Source organism: Dermochelys coriacea, chromosome 3 (genome assembly GCF_009764565.3).
Source record: "Dermochelys coriacea isolate rDerCor1 chromosome 3, rDerCor1.pri.v4, whole genome shotgun sequence".
NCBI classification, from domain to species: domain Eukaryota; kingdom Metazoa; phylum Chordata; order Testudines; family Dermochelyidae; genus Dermochelys; species Dermochelys coriacea.
In genome coordinates, this window is record NC_050070.1 from 136,299,139 (window position 1) to 136,315,821 (window position 16,683).

The following is a 16,683-nucleotide window of genomic DNA, read 5'->3' on the forward strand; positions in this document are numbered from 1 at the left end:
TTTTAGACCACAATCAATTACATACTTCAGTGAGAATGACAACAGTATTTCAGAGCAATCTGACAGAAGCCAAAACTCAGTGCGTAAAACATTTCCCAAAAACATTTAGGTAAAATAGGTGTGAACTGTTACCCTCCCCCGCAATAAAGTTGTTTCATACTGCAAAAAATAACCTAAACTGAAAATCTGTTATGGCCTGTGCAATCTATTCCACTTTTGCATGTTGGGGAAAAAGTCCAGTACTTCACATAAATCACATGGTAAAAGCTAGTCTATAAAACCGTTAAAGATGGTTTTGCCTGATTTTTGTGCAAAGTTTGCATTTACCTTCATCCTTGCTTTCACTATCCGGGTTACTTTCACTATCTGCTTCATAGCCTTCCTCTTCAGCAAAGAGTTTAAAACTACAGCACTGCGATTCTTCAGCTTCTTCAGAAAGGTCTTCAGGTTGGGACACAGACTCCTTTTCCGTATGATGGATCTGTGACACCCATATTTAAAAACGAAAACAAAAAACAAAAACTTAGAAACTTATAAGCAACTGTTTCATTTTCATTCAAAAACCAAAATGCTGTGGGATCTTCCAGGTCAGAATTACCTCTGCTCTTGAAAGTGGAGAGAACAGCACAGTTCATAAAACCTATTGGGAAATACTGCCTCTACAAACATGAGTCAAAACTTCACTTGAAAAACAAAACACAAAAAAAATCTAAAGGGATGGAGGGTATTTTTTAAAAGCAAAAATGTAGTTGATTTTTTTTTTATGATGACTAAAAAACCCAAAAAATGTATCTTAAAATCAAACCGGAAAAAGGATTCTGTCAAGGGACCCATGTTCTTAAACTTGACTTTCTGGCAGCACTAACAGTTAAAACGTGGGGGAAAAAATTAAAAAAAAAAAAAAAATCAGAAAATTTCATTTCCAATCTAACACAAACGGACTGCGACCCTGTGCAAGTATCTTGATCTCTTTTCATCTGTAAAAGGGGGATGCAAGGTATGGAACCATCAAAGGGTCTTGTGAGCATTAGGAGAAAAACATCAGGGTCAATCAGCCTCTCGCACTGAAGAGCTTTCTTGAAAATTCCTTTTTTTTGGGGGGGAGGAGGGGGGAGGAGTAAGACAGGAGGGAATTTATCCTTGTTGTAGAGCAGGGGTGAGCATACTTTTTGGCCCAAGGGCCACATCGGGGTGTGAAACTGTATGGAGGGCTGGGTAGGGAAGGCTGTGCCCCACCAAACAGCCTGGTCCCCACCACCTATCTGCCCCCACCCACTTCCCACCCCCTGACTGCCCTCCTCAGAACCTCCGATCCATCCAACCCCCCCGCTCCTTGTCCCCTGACCGCCTGCTCCCAGCAACCCCTGCCCCAACTGCAACCCCCCCCGCCCCGGGACCCCCGCCCCGGGACCCCACCCCCATCCATCCCCCCCGCTGCTCCCTGTCCTGACTGCCCCCCCCACTCCTATCCACACCCCTACACCCTGACAGGCCCCCCCCCGGGACTCCCACACCCTAATCCAACCCCCCGTTCCCCGACCACCCTGCCCCCCGGAATCCCGTACCCAACCCTGCCACCCCCGCCCCCTAACCATGCCGCTCAGAGCAGCAGAAGCTCGCAGCCCTTCTGCCTGCATGGCAGCGTAGCTGTGGGGGGGATGGGCGACAGTGGGGGAGGGGCCGGGGGCTAGCCTCCCCAGCCAGGAGCTCAAGGACAGGGCTGGGCAGGAGAGTCCCACAGGCCAGATGTGGCCCACATGCCTTATTTTGCCCACCTCTGTTGTAGAGTGAAAAGTGAACTGAAACAAGTTTCAGATCTGTTCTCCCTGAATCAATACTATGATATATATAGCTTGCTTGTTTTTCCTTTGTGCACAAAGCACTTTCATTTATGATTGACACAGCGAATAAAACAGGCATCCACTAACTTCAATGGTGTTTACATGTATCCATGTAGGAATGACTCTCTTAAAGCATTACTAATTTTAAACAAGCCTGAGCACATGCCCTCTGATATGACAACATATGCTTTTTTATTTATGAGTAGCACATACAGGCCTGATCCAGCAAACCTTTACACATACGAGTAATCCTCTTAAACCAGATTACTTGTATTTAGTCAGAGTGTTATACTATTGCATACCTTCTCTGTTTTCTCTTCAGAATGATCCAGATCAGCAGAATAATTTCCCAGCGCAACTCGAAGCAGCGAATCTAACAGAGGTTTTGCCAAGTACGTTTCAATTGCTCTTGACTGGGCAAGCTGGTCCCGCATTTCAAGTAATATATCTTCCAGACACACACTCTACATGAGCAAAACAAAAACATCCATTATGCTTGATGTTATTCTGTATTTGGCTAAACTAAAAAAAAAAAATCCATACTATATTCAGTCCCACTATTTATGCAATGATTACCGTATCCTAATGTATTTTTAGCTTCCCCTCTCCACCACCAATCTCTTATCTAAATGGATTGAATTCCACTGCCATTTACATTCTCAGCCCCATCTCAATCACTTGAAATAGTATGAAGATCCGTCTTTTACTATCTGTCATCCAGTAAATCAAAATCTTCATGCTGCTGAAATTTAGGCCACTGGTTACTTCCCAACTAATAGTACAAAGCTAATACAATCAAGTTTTTAAAATACTTATTTCTTCCATACCCTTTTTCATATCCAGCAGGCTTTGCAAATATTACTCCTCACACCATTCCCCACTTTACTGATTAGGAAAATGAGACAAAAAGGTTAAGAAAGCTGCCCAAGTCCACAAAGCAAAGCAAAAAAGTCAGCTTGACCTGGTGTCTAATCCTTTGACTTCCAATCTGATCCCTAAACCTCAACCAGAAAAAGGGTACTGTTTTAGAAGAAAATAAGGAGCACTACCCTTTTCCCACTTCTAAAATAAGTTTTCACTGAGTTACTGGAAGAAAGTATTGTACATATATCTTTAAGAACTTTATGTAAAGAATATATTTACCTGGTGAAGCAACTCCACTTCCACTTTCTGTTGGGTACTATTTGCGCTGTGTAGACAAATAGTCAGCAAAGCTTCCAAGAGCTTTATACTCTGAAGTGACCACTCATTCTCTTGCCTTACGAACTTCTTTAGTTCCTCAAGCTCATCAACAGTAGCAACCGAAATTTGTTCCACTTTCAAAGAATGGTCACAGGAGACACATTCAGATACTAGTTGTCCAGTAGCATCAGGATTTTCATCAAGACTATTAAACTCTGATTCTGTCAACTGTTTGTTCACAGTCAAGTGATATGAATCTTTTTTGAAAACAGGTTCATTAGGAGGACTGCCATTTAAACATTTATTATTTTCACTTAAAGCTCTCGCCTTTTCCTCTTGCTCCTTTACTTTATTTTTGGCAAGTTTCTGGATTATCATGATTATTAATTTATGACAAATTTCAAAACCACCAAGCCTATGGAACTGTCTCTGGAAAACTGAACTACACAAATAGATCCAACGACATATAGACCAAATGTCTGCTGCCCTGTGGATATGTTCTGGGGAGGGTAAAGTAAGGCTCTCTAGTGAGAGACATGGTAGCTTGCGACTCAAAGGCTCACTAGCTGTGCTATCATAGCCTGATGTATCTTCAGAATCATTAGCTGAATCCCGATCCTCCTCTTCTTTACTTACACACAAAAAAGCCACACAGAGAAATAAATTTATCAAATTGACATGAACATCTTGATTGACATACTTTTTCTTCTTTGGATAAGCTTCTCTGAGGCCTGCATAAAACTTCCTCAGGCTTTGAGGAACATCAGAAATCATCTGCTGGCTACGAAAGGAAGTCACTAAATCTAAAATGGGCTCCTTTTGTTCATTATCCATACCCTCTAGTTCTGGCATTGCTTTGTCTTTCGGCTGATCTCCAAGGCAGAATATCAGAGTTTCAAATACTTTCAGAGAGTGACTTCTTACAGAATCTAAGTAATTCAGTTCTGTCATTTGATTCACTCCATTAGAACTTAAGAACAGATTTTGTATTATCCTATGGAAGAAAGCACAGAGAAACTTCACTATTATATAGGCTGGGCATAAACAGAGCTTTTTAAGATTCTTTGTCCCAGAGACACAAACAGCACACACTTTACTAGAATTCAAGAAGGAAGTTATCTTTACAGTAAAATGTATACCCAAGTATTACATACCAGGGTTATAAATAAATTTAGATTGGGGTCAAAGTTTACCTTAACCCCAACACTTTCCCATTAACTGCTCTATTGGGGCTTATTGGCAAGAATCTATGGAGGACATCTTTTGTACTACTCAAGAGTCCTGATTAAGGATAATTCATTCGATAGTGGGAGAGAAGCCACACAATCTTGCTTCTCAAATAGGGAGTGCATAATGGCAGACTATTATAAGGCAACATGCTGTTTAGGGCCACAAGAGAGTGTTTTAATTAACCTCTTCAGTTAAGTTTGCTCCAGAAGGTTTGGCACTTGCCTTTATGCTATACTTGTGCCCGAGCCTCTGATGCTCTTTTTAAAAAACAATCATTTAGAATTATCTAACAAGTTAAATGAACAATTTTGAAATATGTCAGTGTCCCTCTTACTTCTGTTACTCACTGGAAAGCACAAATTCCCTTTGAATATAACAATTTTGGAACATTATGTAACCACAGTTAGCAAGAATATTTGTTTGAATATGGACACAAACAAATTACTTTTCATTTTAGCTGAAATATTTTACATGCAGGTTTTTGAGTCTGATGTTTTAAAATAATGTCATACTGTACACAAAATATTACTGATTACGCACAGAGGAAAAAAGCACCCTTTCATGTATTAACCCAAACTCTACTTATTTTAATTTCTACGAGTATCTATCCACCCTCCACACAAAAAATATTATTATTTCATACAAATCCTAACCCAAAGTCTCTAACCCTTTTAGGTATTTATATATTTCTGTAACATCAAACCTCTAGCTTCCTTCCTCCTCCCCATTCCTGAACCAAGAATACTTAGTTGTGGAAGTAGGCTATAGAGTTTAAGACATTTTATAATTTTATCTAAACCATTTCCACAATACGTACATCCCTACAAAGGGGAAGTGCCCAAAAATGGACGTAGCACTCCAGCTGTTCTTTTTCTTTACCTGCACAATAAATTTGTCTTTTTGATTACAGTAATCATTTGATGAAATCTATGCCATTTACTGCAATGAACAATGTGTTCCAAAAGTCACACTGCTAACTTAAATACTCATGTCCTTACCACTGCCCATTTTTTACCAAGCCGTACATGGGCTGCCTTGGATAATTTAGTGACTCTAGTCTTCTTTTTCCTCCTCAGTCTTTCAATATTCACAAAGATTGTTTTCAAACAAGCTTTTAAATTTCTATGCTAACCAGAATAGCTAGATTTTGTCACTATCAGTTTTCTCGAGATGTTATGTTTGGTTCTATTATGCATCCAGAGCAGTCTGTCTTTACAACAGTCACTTCACATGATAGATTGAAATTTTCAGGGTTGCAATTGGGCCACACAGACCACAGTCCCTTGCAGGTAGGGAAGAATACATCCTTGTTTGTGCTTTTAGCACATACCATACTTTAAGGGTAAAAAAAAAAAAGCTCTAGATTTTTCTAGAATCTTCCCCTTATACTTCATGTTTTGCAAGTGCTGCGATTGTTTAACTATTTAAAAAAAAATAAAAGTGAAGGTTTTCTATACTAAGATTAAAAAAAAAAAAAAGGAGTGAAGCAACAAGGAAGCAGTTCCTTGTCATTTTGGAATTGTAAGAAATCCTACCTCAAGCCTCAAATATAGTTTATTAGAATTATGGATGTACTAATAATTCTATGAATACAGTTGCAATGGTAGAAGTTAGACATAATTCTATGCAGTCTAATTCCTTCACAAAAAAGGCACATGAACCTGTTCAACACGCCCAACCAACATTTTCTTGAGGAATAAGAAGTGCAGAATAGGTTTGTATATCGCATTGTGTATAAAGGTTTTACACTTTTTAGTTTTGTAGTGTAGATACCCTCATCCCAGATCTGAGACCTTCTGAAGTTTATGAACCTATTGAAAAAAGTTAGATAATAAAGGTCTCAATCCTAATTATTTACATGGTCCCCATCACCTTCATTTCCAAGTGTGTGCTGCTACCCAACCTCAAATTCATTACATATTAATCAGTGATTAATGTACAAACATTTCTGTAATTTACAGCCACAGGTTTCCCATTAATAAATATAAAATTAACAAACCTGGATTTAAATAATGCAGGTAGTGTCTGTAAATAAATTTGAAGTACCTCCTGGGACAAATGTCGGCTATGACAGCTGCATACGTGATTGCATGCTGCAGTTATACCGAGCTGTTGAGAATGATGAGCTAACTCAACCCCTCTCTGGAGCACTGGGTTATATATATAGTTGTACAGCTTCCACTGAACCACCACATTGCCTTTTTGGATTAAATGGCAAATGTGGCTTGCTATCTGCACACTGTGTTGTTTGTCTTCTTCAAAAGCAAAGTCCTGGTAAGCCGCCAAAGCATCCCACTTCAACAACATGTCTTCAGATCCTCTACTAGGCAAAATCCCTTGAAACCTATAAGAGGGACATGAAAAATTTGATGCGAGACCAATATCAGCCGAGTTGCTTTGCAGGGTATCTTCTAGCTCAGCAAGCTGGTCACAGTCAATAGTACAAATATTGCAGGCTGCCTGTATAATTTTTTGAGACACTTCAGTTCCTCCCAATTGATCCAATATGAACTTGCTAAGGATGCTCAATATATGCTGTTGAAAGTTTTTTAACACTGGTAACTTGGAAGCTTGAAGTAATGGAGTAATCACAGACTTTGGATCCATACAACAACATATTCCTACATTATGTACACCTGATAGAATCTGAGCACAGGTGCTGCTCAAAGAAACTTGCTGCAGCAAGTGGAAGCACTGATGAGCACAAACAGCAATGCAACAGCAGCGTTCAGGATAATGAACTTCTCCATGTACTACCTCCTCAAAGGGGTTTCTGGAAACCTGGTTTTTAAAAGCAGAAACTGGAAGCCCCGAGAGATCTCTGTGATGATGCATGAAGTGAGAATACTCACATCGTCTATGCCTCTTTCTTGTACACATTGACTGATGAAGCTGTTCTGATTTCACTTTTTTGATAGTGCTGATTATTTTCATAATGCTGTTGATTAGGGCTTTTAGATGTTCTGAGGCTTCGGTAGTTATTTCCTCATCCCTTGCAACCAGCCATTCCATTTGAAGCACTGTCATTTCCAATAGTTTGAATCCCTGGTGTTGTATAAATTCGTGAACGAGATCTATAGCTTGACTAAAATAAAATGGATTGGAAGCTGCACTCTGAAGACAACAGATCAGAATCTGCAAAACCCCTTCTAGAAGCTCAGGTAAAAGGAGGGCTCTGTGGCGATACTTAGAAAACACAAAGTTATCTTGAACCTCCTGTAGTGTTTTCTTTTGTCTTGGAGAAAAAGGATCAGACTGCTTTTCCAAACAAGTTTTAATTTTTAAAGCTGCTCTAAGTAAATCTGTTAGATTTTTTCTCAAGTTGTCAGGCATAGTTTCAGCACTGGTAATATCTATGGACAAAAGGTGCAGCACTGTTCTAAAGAGCATCCTTTGAACCAGAGCCACAGGTTCTTCTGTCCAGCCTGCAGAAACCACTTCACTTTCTGCTTCACTACTCGTATTGCAACAGTCTCCAAATCCTGATAAGAATTCTGTTAAGGTGGGCACTACAGTGGCTGCAAGTGCAGAATTATGATTCAAGGTAATATCAAATTTACATACTTTTTCTAACAATGACAACAAGACATGGCACAAGTCAAATGGAGAATTGTTCATGCTGCTGACAATTGCTGCTGCAGCTGACTCATTTAAAACCTCAGATTTTGACTCTTGTGCTGGAATGATTTGTCTGGAATTTTCTAGACTCATGGGATCGGGATTAAAACTTCGCACTACTTCTGCCAGTGGGGAATCACCTGTTCTTGCAAGGTAGTCGTCCCTAGGTGGGTATGTTACAAAAGGCTGTAGGATTTGAGACCGTCTGTGTTTAATCATTATGGTAGTCTTGTCGTCTGAATTGCCTTCTGAATCCGAAGTAGATAACTGAGATTTTCTTGCATCCCTCACAGAATACCGATGGGTGATTTTGCGCTGACGCTTAGTTTTTCGAGATGAAGAATTTAATTTTACAGGAGTCTGAAAGGATGGATGAACTATTCCTTCTAAACTTAGTTTTTCCCATGTAGATCTCAAATAACTTGAATGTGTCTCTTTGGTCAGGCATATGTCAATTGTGAAGGGTAGATTAAAATCTGAAAGAAAAATCAGCATATACATTACACTTCAAAGTAACATGATCAAACTTATATTAAATACATTTGGAGCACTTTATAACTTGAACATATACATCTTTGAGATACATATTTGGTTAGTGTCTCCGAAGGTTTCCCACAGGACATTCTTTGCTTTATTCATTCTTTAAACACCTCCAGGATAAATTAAACAAAAATCACCACCACAAAATGGCTATTTACAATTCAGATTCAGCAATCTGATTTGCTTATTCTCAAAACAGGGACCCACCAGTTTCAGTTTCTTCCTATTAATAATCAAAATCTGGACTTTGAAATTTCTCCATTTTTTCCTTGAACAGCAGCAGCACTTCATTTCCCTTGCCTAGATCAACACAGACTAAGTTCTTGAGACAGAAAAAATTATATTTAGTAAAATGTGCTTTAGAAACCCCTCTTACCTGTTAAAAATCCCCTACTTTAAAGAAGCACACTCACATGCTTGGCTCTGGCTATATCAGAGCAATACAACCAAAATATTAAAACTGACAAAGAGGTACTTAGCGAGCTTTTACCTTTTATTGCGCTAACAAGTTGAATACAATTGCTTTTACAAGAAAGTAATTTGTTCAAATAAAAACCTAATGAAAGAATAAGCACTTAACATACACCACTATACCTGGTCACACCATCGTACAAAAGTTGTGTAATTGCACAACACCCATGTGACGTATTATAAAGCTTATCCTCAAACAAAGAGGGATAAGGCATACACAAAGAATTTCACCCAATGCAACACAGCAAATCAGTGGCTAAGCTGATGCGAGAACTCAGTGCTACCCGACTCCCAACCCTGTTAAGAGAATATAGTACACAGTTCTCTAACAAAGATTCCAAAAAATGCTTGGTAATGGAAAAACTAAAAGGTGTGAATTTATAACAATGCAAAACTTGGTGAACTAAGCGTCTTAATTTAAGACTTCTTTCACTCCTACACAAAATAATTCCTTAAAAATATTCTGAATAAAAATAAAACCAACATATTACAACTGTTAAAGTTGACTTTCAAGGATCCTAATTCCAGTAGTTTTACCAATATGTGCAAAAGTTATTTTTTGATGGGGGGGGAGGAGGGGGAAATATCTGACACTCTTAATGCGCTGAATATCCCCAATAGTGAGGCCAAAAGTGACATCCAAGCATATAATGTATATTGCTAACAAAATTTGGAGAACATCCAATGACAGCCTATTTGCTTTCTGCTTGTACCATGGATATGAAATTTAAGACTGCTCAGGGGTTTAAGTAGGATTTGAGGATCATTATTAAGGGGTGAAATAGGCATTTTTAGTAGCCTGTATGCCTGGACTCAAATTATATCCAATAGCTAGAAACAGACATAGGATGTCTCTACATAAGCAACTTACATACCCATTTTTCAGCAGTGATGCAGCTGTACTGGTGCTACCAATGGTATAACTACTGCAGACCAGTTGCAGAGATTTTTACCCCCTACTTAGGAACTCTGGGGATGAGATGAGAGGGTAGCAAAAAAAGCCTGTCCCCAGATCGATGATAGAATTTAAACCATTCATAGCACCAGTGCAGCTGCACCATTGTTTAAAACCAGGTAAGAAGTTCTCGCTGATCCTTATTGTTTATAAAAAGGCACAATTCTGGTGCTTGAGAAAGACCCTTATAATCAATTGCCCAAAAAAAAAAAAAAGTATACTTCATGCAGTGAACAGGAAAGACGGAAAGACCAACTGGAAAGAATGAAATCTTATTGAAAAAAAAGAGACAGGGAAAAGAGAAAGGGGAAAAAAATTACACAGAAATGCAGCCCAATAGCTCCTGATGAGAGAAATGTTTCTTGAAGTTTACCACACTAGTAATGCTAGCTAGGGATTCATCTGGGAAAGGACAAAAATATTTTATACACTGTACATGAACAGTGTTGAGACATTAATTTTTAAGTAATACATTGTTTTAAACTAATCCTGATAAAGTCACTAATTTATCACATGTCCACAAGCAGGCTTGTATTTGAGTCAGTCAAGCTGAAAATTAAACTGGGCTTAGCTGCCCCAAGATGGGCAGTAAATTACACATACAGTAGACTATCAGACTTGCTTTATAAGTATATAGTGAATCTACACATGGTAATAAGATTTAGATAAACAAAGGACTTAAAATATAGAGGAATGTGGGGACAACTCTATGTAAGATACTTTAGTCTTCTCTCTATTGGTAGAAAGTATACAGAACTCAAAAAAAGGAAGTCACCAGTCTGAAATGTAAGATTCATTGCCTGATAAAATTCCTTATTACGTATGGTTTTGAATCCATCATTTTTAAGTCACATTATTACAATACATAATTTTTGCTACGATTCTGATAGTGTAGTATGATGAAAACATACTTATCGCTTTTTCTTCTTGGACAGGTATTTTCCACACCAATGGTAGAAGCGACAGGAGGAGAGTTAGAAGTTCTTCTCGACATGTCAACTCCTGTATTGGAAACAAAGTATTTTTAAAACTTCATGTTTTGTACTTTTACAAAAATAGCTGTTTTTTTCCATCTGCCATAGATGTCCTAATGTAAATTTTGTTAAGAATTAAACACTCAGTTCCCTGCATCCCCAAAAGCTACACTAGAGAAATAACTCATCGATGCAGAAAAATTGTTCTGATCATAAACCACAGCCAACCAGAAAGCATTGCAAATATTTAGCACGTCTTTGCAATTGAGTCAATAAATGTCAAAGCTATCCAAACCTTTCTTGTTGAAAGACTTCCTCACCCAAGGGAGGAAAGAAAAACATTAAGTGAAAACTGAAAGCGAGTAACTGTTGATCTGAAGGGAGGCCATAAGAAATGAAACTGTGGATGTAAGACATGCTTTTTTTTTTTTTTTAAATTAAATAGCATCTGTATTGCCTTCCCACATTTAAAAAAAATGTCTTTCTTTTGAGGCTGTAAGTTACCTATTAAAGGAAGAAGTTATCTGCAACAAGGCACAATGGGAGAATGGAATTCTGCAGAGGGGAAAAAAGTTTATATTCCTGTAATTTTGTTTCTCTGAAATTGTCATTCCTACCGAGATTCCGGAACTCTCAAACACTTAAAGAATTTTGACCCCAGAGGGCAGCAGTAAACAGGATGGAGCAGGGGTGGGCAAACTTTTGCCCGAGGGCCACATCTGGGTGGGGAAATTGCTTGCAGGGTCATAATGTCGGGCTCAGGCAGGGGGTTGGGGTGCAGGAGGGAGTGTGGGGTGTGAGGGGGTGCAGTGTGTAGGAAGGGGCTCGGGCAAGGGGTTGGGGCAGAGGAGGGGTATGGGGTGTACAAGGGAGCTCAGAGAAGGGGGTTGGAGTGCAGGAGGGGGTTCCACATTCTGGGCCAATGGAAGCTTCGAGGGAGGTACCCACAGGGAAGGGCAGCGCACAGAGCTCTCTGCACCCTGTCCCCCCGAGGCCGCAGGGACGTGGTGCTGGTCGTTCCCTGGAGCGGTGCGGGGCCCTTGGCGCCACGGGGGGTGGCAATCCCGCTGGCCGGATCCAAAGCCCTGAGGGGCCAGATCTGGCCCCCAGGCTGTAGTTTTCCCACCCCTGGGATAGAGCATGAACAAAACTTCTCACTGGCCTTCATACACCACACTCTGTTAGGGTCAATACTCCTTAAGAGCTGAGGATTTTCCACTAGTCTCCACACTAAGGAACTAAGGTCCCAAGACTGGAGTTTTAGCAGATGCTTTTCCCTGAAGAAACAGTTTTTCAGAAGCCTCAAAAAGCTGTGAAATCAGCTTCGAAACATGTTATATTCTTCTTGGGAGCCAGGTATAGATGATTATATTTATTTATAAATCAAATAAATAAAAGTAAAAAATACCATCTCTCTCTTATATAGCACTAATCATCCGTAGATCTCAAAGGAGTTTTATAGATAGAGAAATGAGGCACGAAGACCAATTTGCTGTGGTGGCAGCACCACGGTTTCTGAGTCTTCTTCTCGTGACTGTGCGACTTGGAAGAGCTCCATCCCCTTGTGCCGAGCAAGTGGAGGGAGCATCCAGGCTCTTGGATTTAGAGGAAGATGTAGCCCCATGCTTATGGGAGCACTTCTGAAGGTTCCAACTAGGCCCCACCATGGGGTCAGCTCTGACACCAGAGTCAGACGTTGTAGTAGAAGGCGCATGCCTCACTGAATCAGGCTGATGTTAGAGAGGGTTCTCCAGCCTCGGTCTGAGTGCTGTCTCATGGCCATCTCCATGAGAAATTTGGAGCTCAGCCATGACAGCTCAGCCTTCCGGCTTCTGCTGGAGAAGGATTGACAATTGCTGCATCTAGCACAATGTGAGCTTCTCCCAGGCAGTAGAGGTAGCATTGATGGCCATCACTGACAGAGAAGGCTTGTGGGCAGGAGGCACAGATTTTGAAATCCAGGATGCTGGGCACAGTCTGGCGACTGCCTAAGAAACTGGGGGAGGGTGCATCAGGTGAACTCACAATTCTATTCTAAAACTATAATTAAACTACTAAAACTAGGAAAGATAAACTAATAAAACTGGTTATTAAATTACAGCTGTGATCTTGTCAAAGTTCAGAGACGAGAATATTGAAAATTTCAACCTGGAAAAGTGGCGGTGAGAAAGAACTGGAAACGTGGTCTGTTCGCCCCGCCCTTTATTGCCTTGGATGGAAGCACAATGCAAATCAGGGCATACTCACAGACCAATAGATACTACTTTCAAGTTCTCCGACTCCAGGCACATGGTGTGCATGCGTAACCCACACTGGAATACAATAGGGTTATTTAAAGAACTCTACCTCTTTTTCACAAGTTAAATATCCATGTATTACATAACAGCAATGTTAACTCAGTTCTTATGGTCTTGGAAGCTTGTCTCCAGAGACTGGAGAATGAACCTCTGTCTCCCGAGTGCCTATTAAAAGGTAAAAATATATATTGCTAACAGAGTTTCTCCTGGAAAGGAACGAACAACAGCTTTCAGCCCAACGTGAGCAGGACAAGTAGGTCTGTGTAATAAATTCAAGATAGCTACTTTTTCAGATGCGTTTATTTATGCAGGAACTTTAAAATTTCCACTGACATAAAGAGGTTACACTGTGTAAAGAGGGACCTGCAGCACCACTGGTGAAGTGTACAGTTAACGGCAAGCTACATGGTTTTTCCCCATTACTTTGAAATCACGTCTCAGCTACACCTTTGAAATGTTGCCCATTATGCATATGTAGAATGATATCTTTTAATTACATGATCAGATGTTACTTTTTCCCCACGACTTCTGCCTCATTCAGTGCACAAGATAAACACATGGCACAAAATTATGGTTGCATGGAAAACCATAAAATTGGTATTTACTAACTTTCAAAGGCTTTACTTTGCAACCTAAAGGCTAATATAGTTTGTGTCTGTAACTAAATGCATTAAACACCACTACTATGGAACTAGGCATATAAATTTTAGTGGTGGTTCCATTCAGGTCATTACAGCCTATTCCGCTTGTTCCAGTTCTCTGTCATCCACTTGTCTTATGCCCAGGTCTACTTGCTTCCTTGGGCTGCTTTTTGCCACTTCCTTCTCCCTGACCAATGGGAGACTGCATAATAGGAAAAGGAAAGCGTACCTGTCAAGATTATTTCTCTTTTGTTCTTCCTTCCCCACCTCGATTGTTCTCTTGCTCCCCATAACAAAGAGCAAGAGATTCTTAAAGATATTCTTACAAAAAAGTTGCCACCTATACTGCTTAATACAGTGAAACCAGGTAGGTAGTATCATTAGAGTCAATGGAGCAAAAAGTAGGAATGAAGGCTTGGTCTACACTGAAAAATTATATCTGCATAGTTACATCAGTCAGATGTGAAAAAACCACACCAACGGACAGTTATGTCAAAAAAACCTTCATTTTGGACGCAGCTATGTCCAGAAAACAGTGCTTCCTGTCAAGGTAGTAACATCTTTCAGGGAGATAACTTTCCTACATGGGTAGAAAAACTATCAGTGCAGGCCAAATCTCTACACTAGAGGGCTATGCCAGCATAGATTGTACTGATATAGCTATGTCAGCCTGTCTCCACAGCATAACCTCTTCCTCCTGCAGTTCTCCTGACCAGTCTTCATCTGAATTTCATTTTATCCTTGTTTTCTACTTATCTACAAAATGAAACCTTCAAGCACTTTTAACACATTTCATTTTGCAATGAATCAGTACAAGAAAGAAAGAAATCAAAATCTGCAATGTGCCAAAAACGCAGTGGCCCAGTATTAGGTACACCAGGTTTAGGGAAGGTTTCAGAGTAGCAGCCGTGTTAGTCTGTATTCGCAAAAAGAAAAGGAGTACTTGTGGCACCTTAGAGACTAACAAATTTATTAGAGCATAAGCTTTCGTGAGCTACAGCTCATTTCATCGGATGCATTTGGTGGAAAAAACAGAGGGGAGATTGATATAAACACACCTTATACAGGTGTGTGTATATTGATATACAGGTTTAGGGAAAAAAACCCCAAACATTCGTATATTATATTTTTATATATTTATAAATATATAATAGAGCCCAACTCACCCCCAAACAATAAAACTAGATAATACACAGCTGTTATAATGTGTTCCTCAAAGCACTATATAAACACTAATAGCTGCCCACTTAACAGCTTTTACAAGTGTCAGTTTAAAATTATGTTAACTGAACTGGCATCAAAATCTCTCTCTCCTAGGCTTCCATCAGTTAAATATGAAGTTCTGATGACAAAACACACAAAAAAAAAAAACAAAACAAAAAAACCTGTCTTATCCACAAATACAATATGAAACAGAAAGTAATATAGGTAAATCCACTCTAGACCTGGAGTGTAAAACTAACCCATTAGAAGATATTAATTAGAACCTACTGTGCATCAAATTATATGAGGAAGGTTGGCATGAACACAAATAGTATCAATATTCTACAATACTGTGGTTTCAACATCTTCTCAGAATTAGAATTAGGATATTGACATGAGACTCAATCAATCCCAAGATAATTACTTTTACAGGTTTAAATTCCATAAATAGCATTAATGAAGAGCTACAAAATTTGAGTGGAAAATCTACTGTTCTCCCTGGTACTTACAAATCTTTAAAGATTCATAAAGTCCTTAAACAAATCTGTAGGTGCCATCATCTACAAAAATATTTGGGATCCACAGAGACTGTAAAAGTGCATTTGTAATGCCAGTCCTAAAATTCTACACCTTTGAAACAGTGCACTGCAAGGAACTAGTTCTAGAATTGTCTGAATTTCTATTAAATGCAAATGAATACTCAAAAAAGTTAGAAACAATGCAGTTGTAAACAGGATAACTTATAAAACAAATAACTTAATGAGACCATGAAGCTTCATCTGCACCATATTAGGTGGGTAATAACTGCATCTTAGTTTATCAGAGAGCCAATGTAATATTAAGAGTTGTGTTTTGCCGACAGCAGTACCACCTGCTTTTATGGAGATTCTGTTTGCTTTGTTTATTAAAATGAGTACTTTGTAGGGAAGATTTCTGGGTTGCTGGATTATTTAGAAACAAAGACAAGAGTTGAAGACTATAGTATTATTGTTTAAACTGGAGACCGCTATCAGAATAGATTAGAAATGTGATTATGGAAAAGAAATGCACACAAACAAAAAAGGAACTATTAGTTTAAAGACTTCACTACCATCTTGAATTTAATAGGCTTTTTACAATTCCAATTTCTTTTTAAGTACAGTACGTCTTGTACATTTTTTAAAAGGCATTTCAAAAAATACTAAATTTTTTCGCTCCATGTTGATGTTATACGGGTTTTTTTTTGCAAGGGATAAATTGACTAAAAATGGAAAAACGCAAAGGGCTGGCAAATGAGCAAAGTGAACAAACTGAGAAAAATCATCAGCATGAACTAACTTTTCAGTTAAGAACAATGCTTTAGATTTCTCTAAGAGTCTGGTTGAATGGGAGAACGTGGGGGAAAACCCAGAGATGCCATGTGAAATAGGAGATCACATTCTAGGGTGTTGGTGACACAGTGTGCATGGATATTGAACAGGAATGGCAAAAAATTTTACACAAGCTTTTGGGGGGCGGGTGAGGAGACAGGACAACAGAAAATTGGGTTTTTGACAACATGATACTTAATTGTAAGTTTCTGCTTTCCTTCCCCCCTCGGGCTTTCGGTTGAGGGAAAGTCAAAATTCTCTGCTAAAAATTTTGAGTGAAAAGAGTTTGTTGGTTTTGCTGACATTTTATATAGGGAAAAAACCCAACATTTTCCAGTTCGCTCTAGCATTGTAGCCTCTGAACAGTGGTGAGGAGATTTCC

At 39.2% G+C, this 16,683-nt stretch overlaps 1 protein-coding gene across 3 annotated transcripts in view; it reads right to left on the minus strand.

The window, feature by feature from the left end:
- The window catches only part of LYST (lysosomal trafficking regulator), a 169,502-nt gene that overhangs the window by 109,348 nt on the left and 43,471 nt on the right, over positions 1-16,683 (minus strand). For all 3 annotated transcript variants that reach the window (XM_038394616.2, XM_043511408.1, XM_038394618.2), the window contains exons 4-8: positions 10,749-10,839; positions 6,253-8,347; positions 2,985-4,017; positions 2,144-2,305; positions 328-481 (exon numbers count right to left, since the gene is read on the minus strand). In XM_038394616.2, the coding sequence (XP_038250544.1) occupies positions 328-481; positions 2,144-2,305; positions 2,985-4,017; positions 6,253-8,347; positions 10,749-10,839 (3,535 nt within the window). The remainder of the gene's footprint in view (positions 1-327; positions 482-2,143; positions 2,306-2,984; positions 4,018-6,252; positions 8,348-10,748; positions 10,840-16,683) is intronic.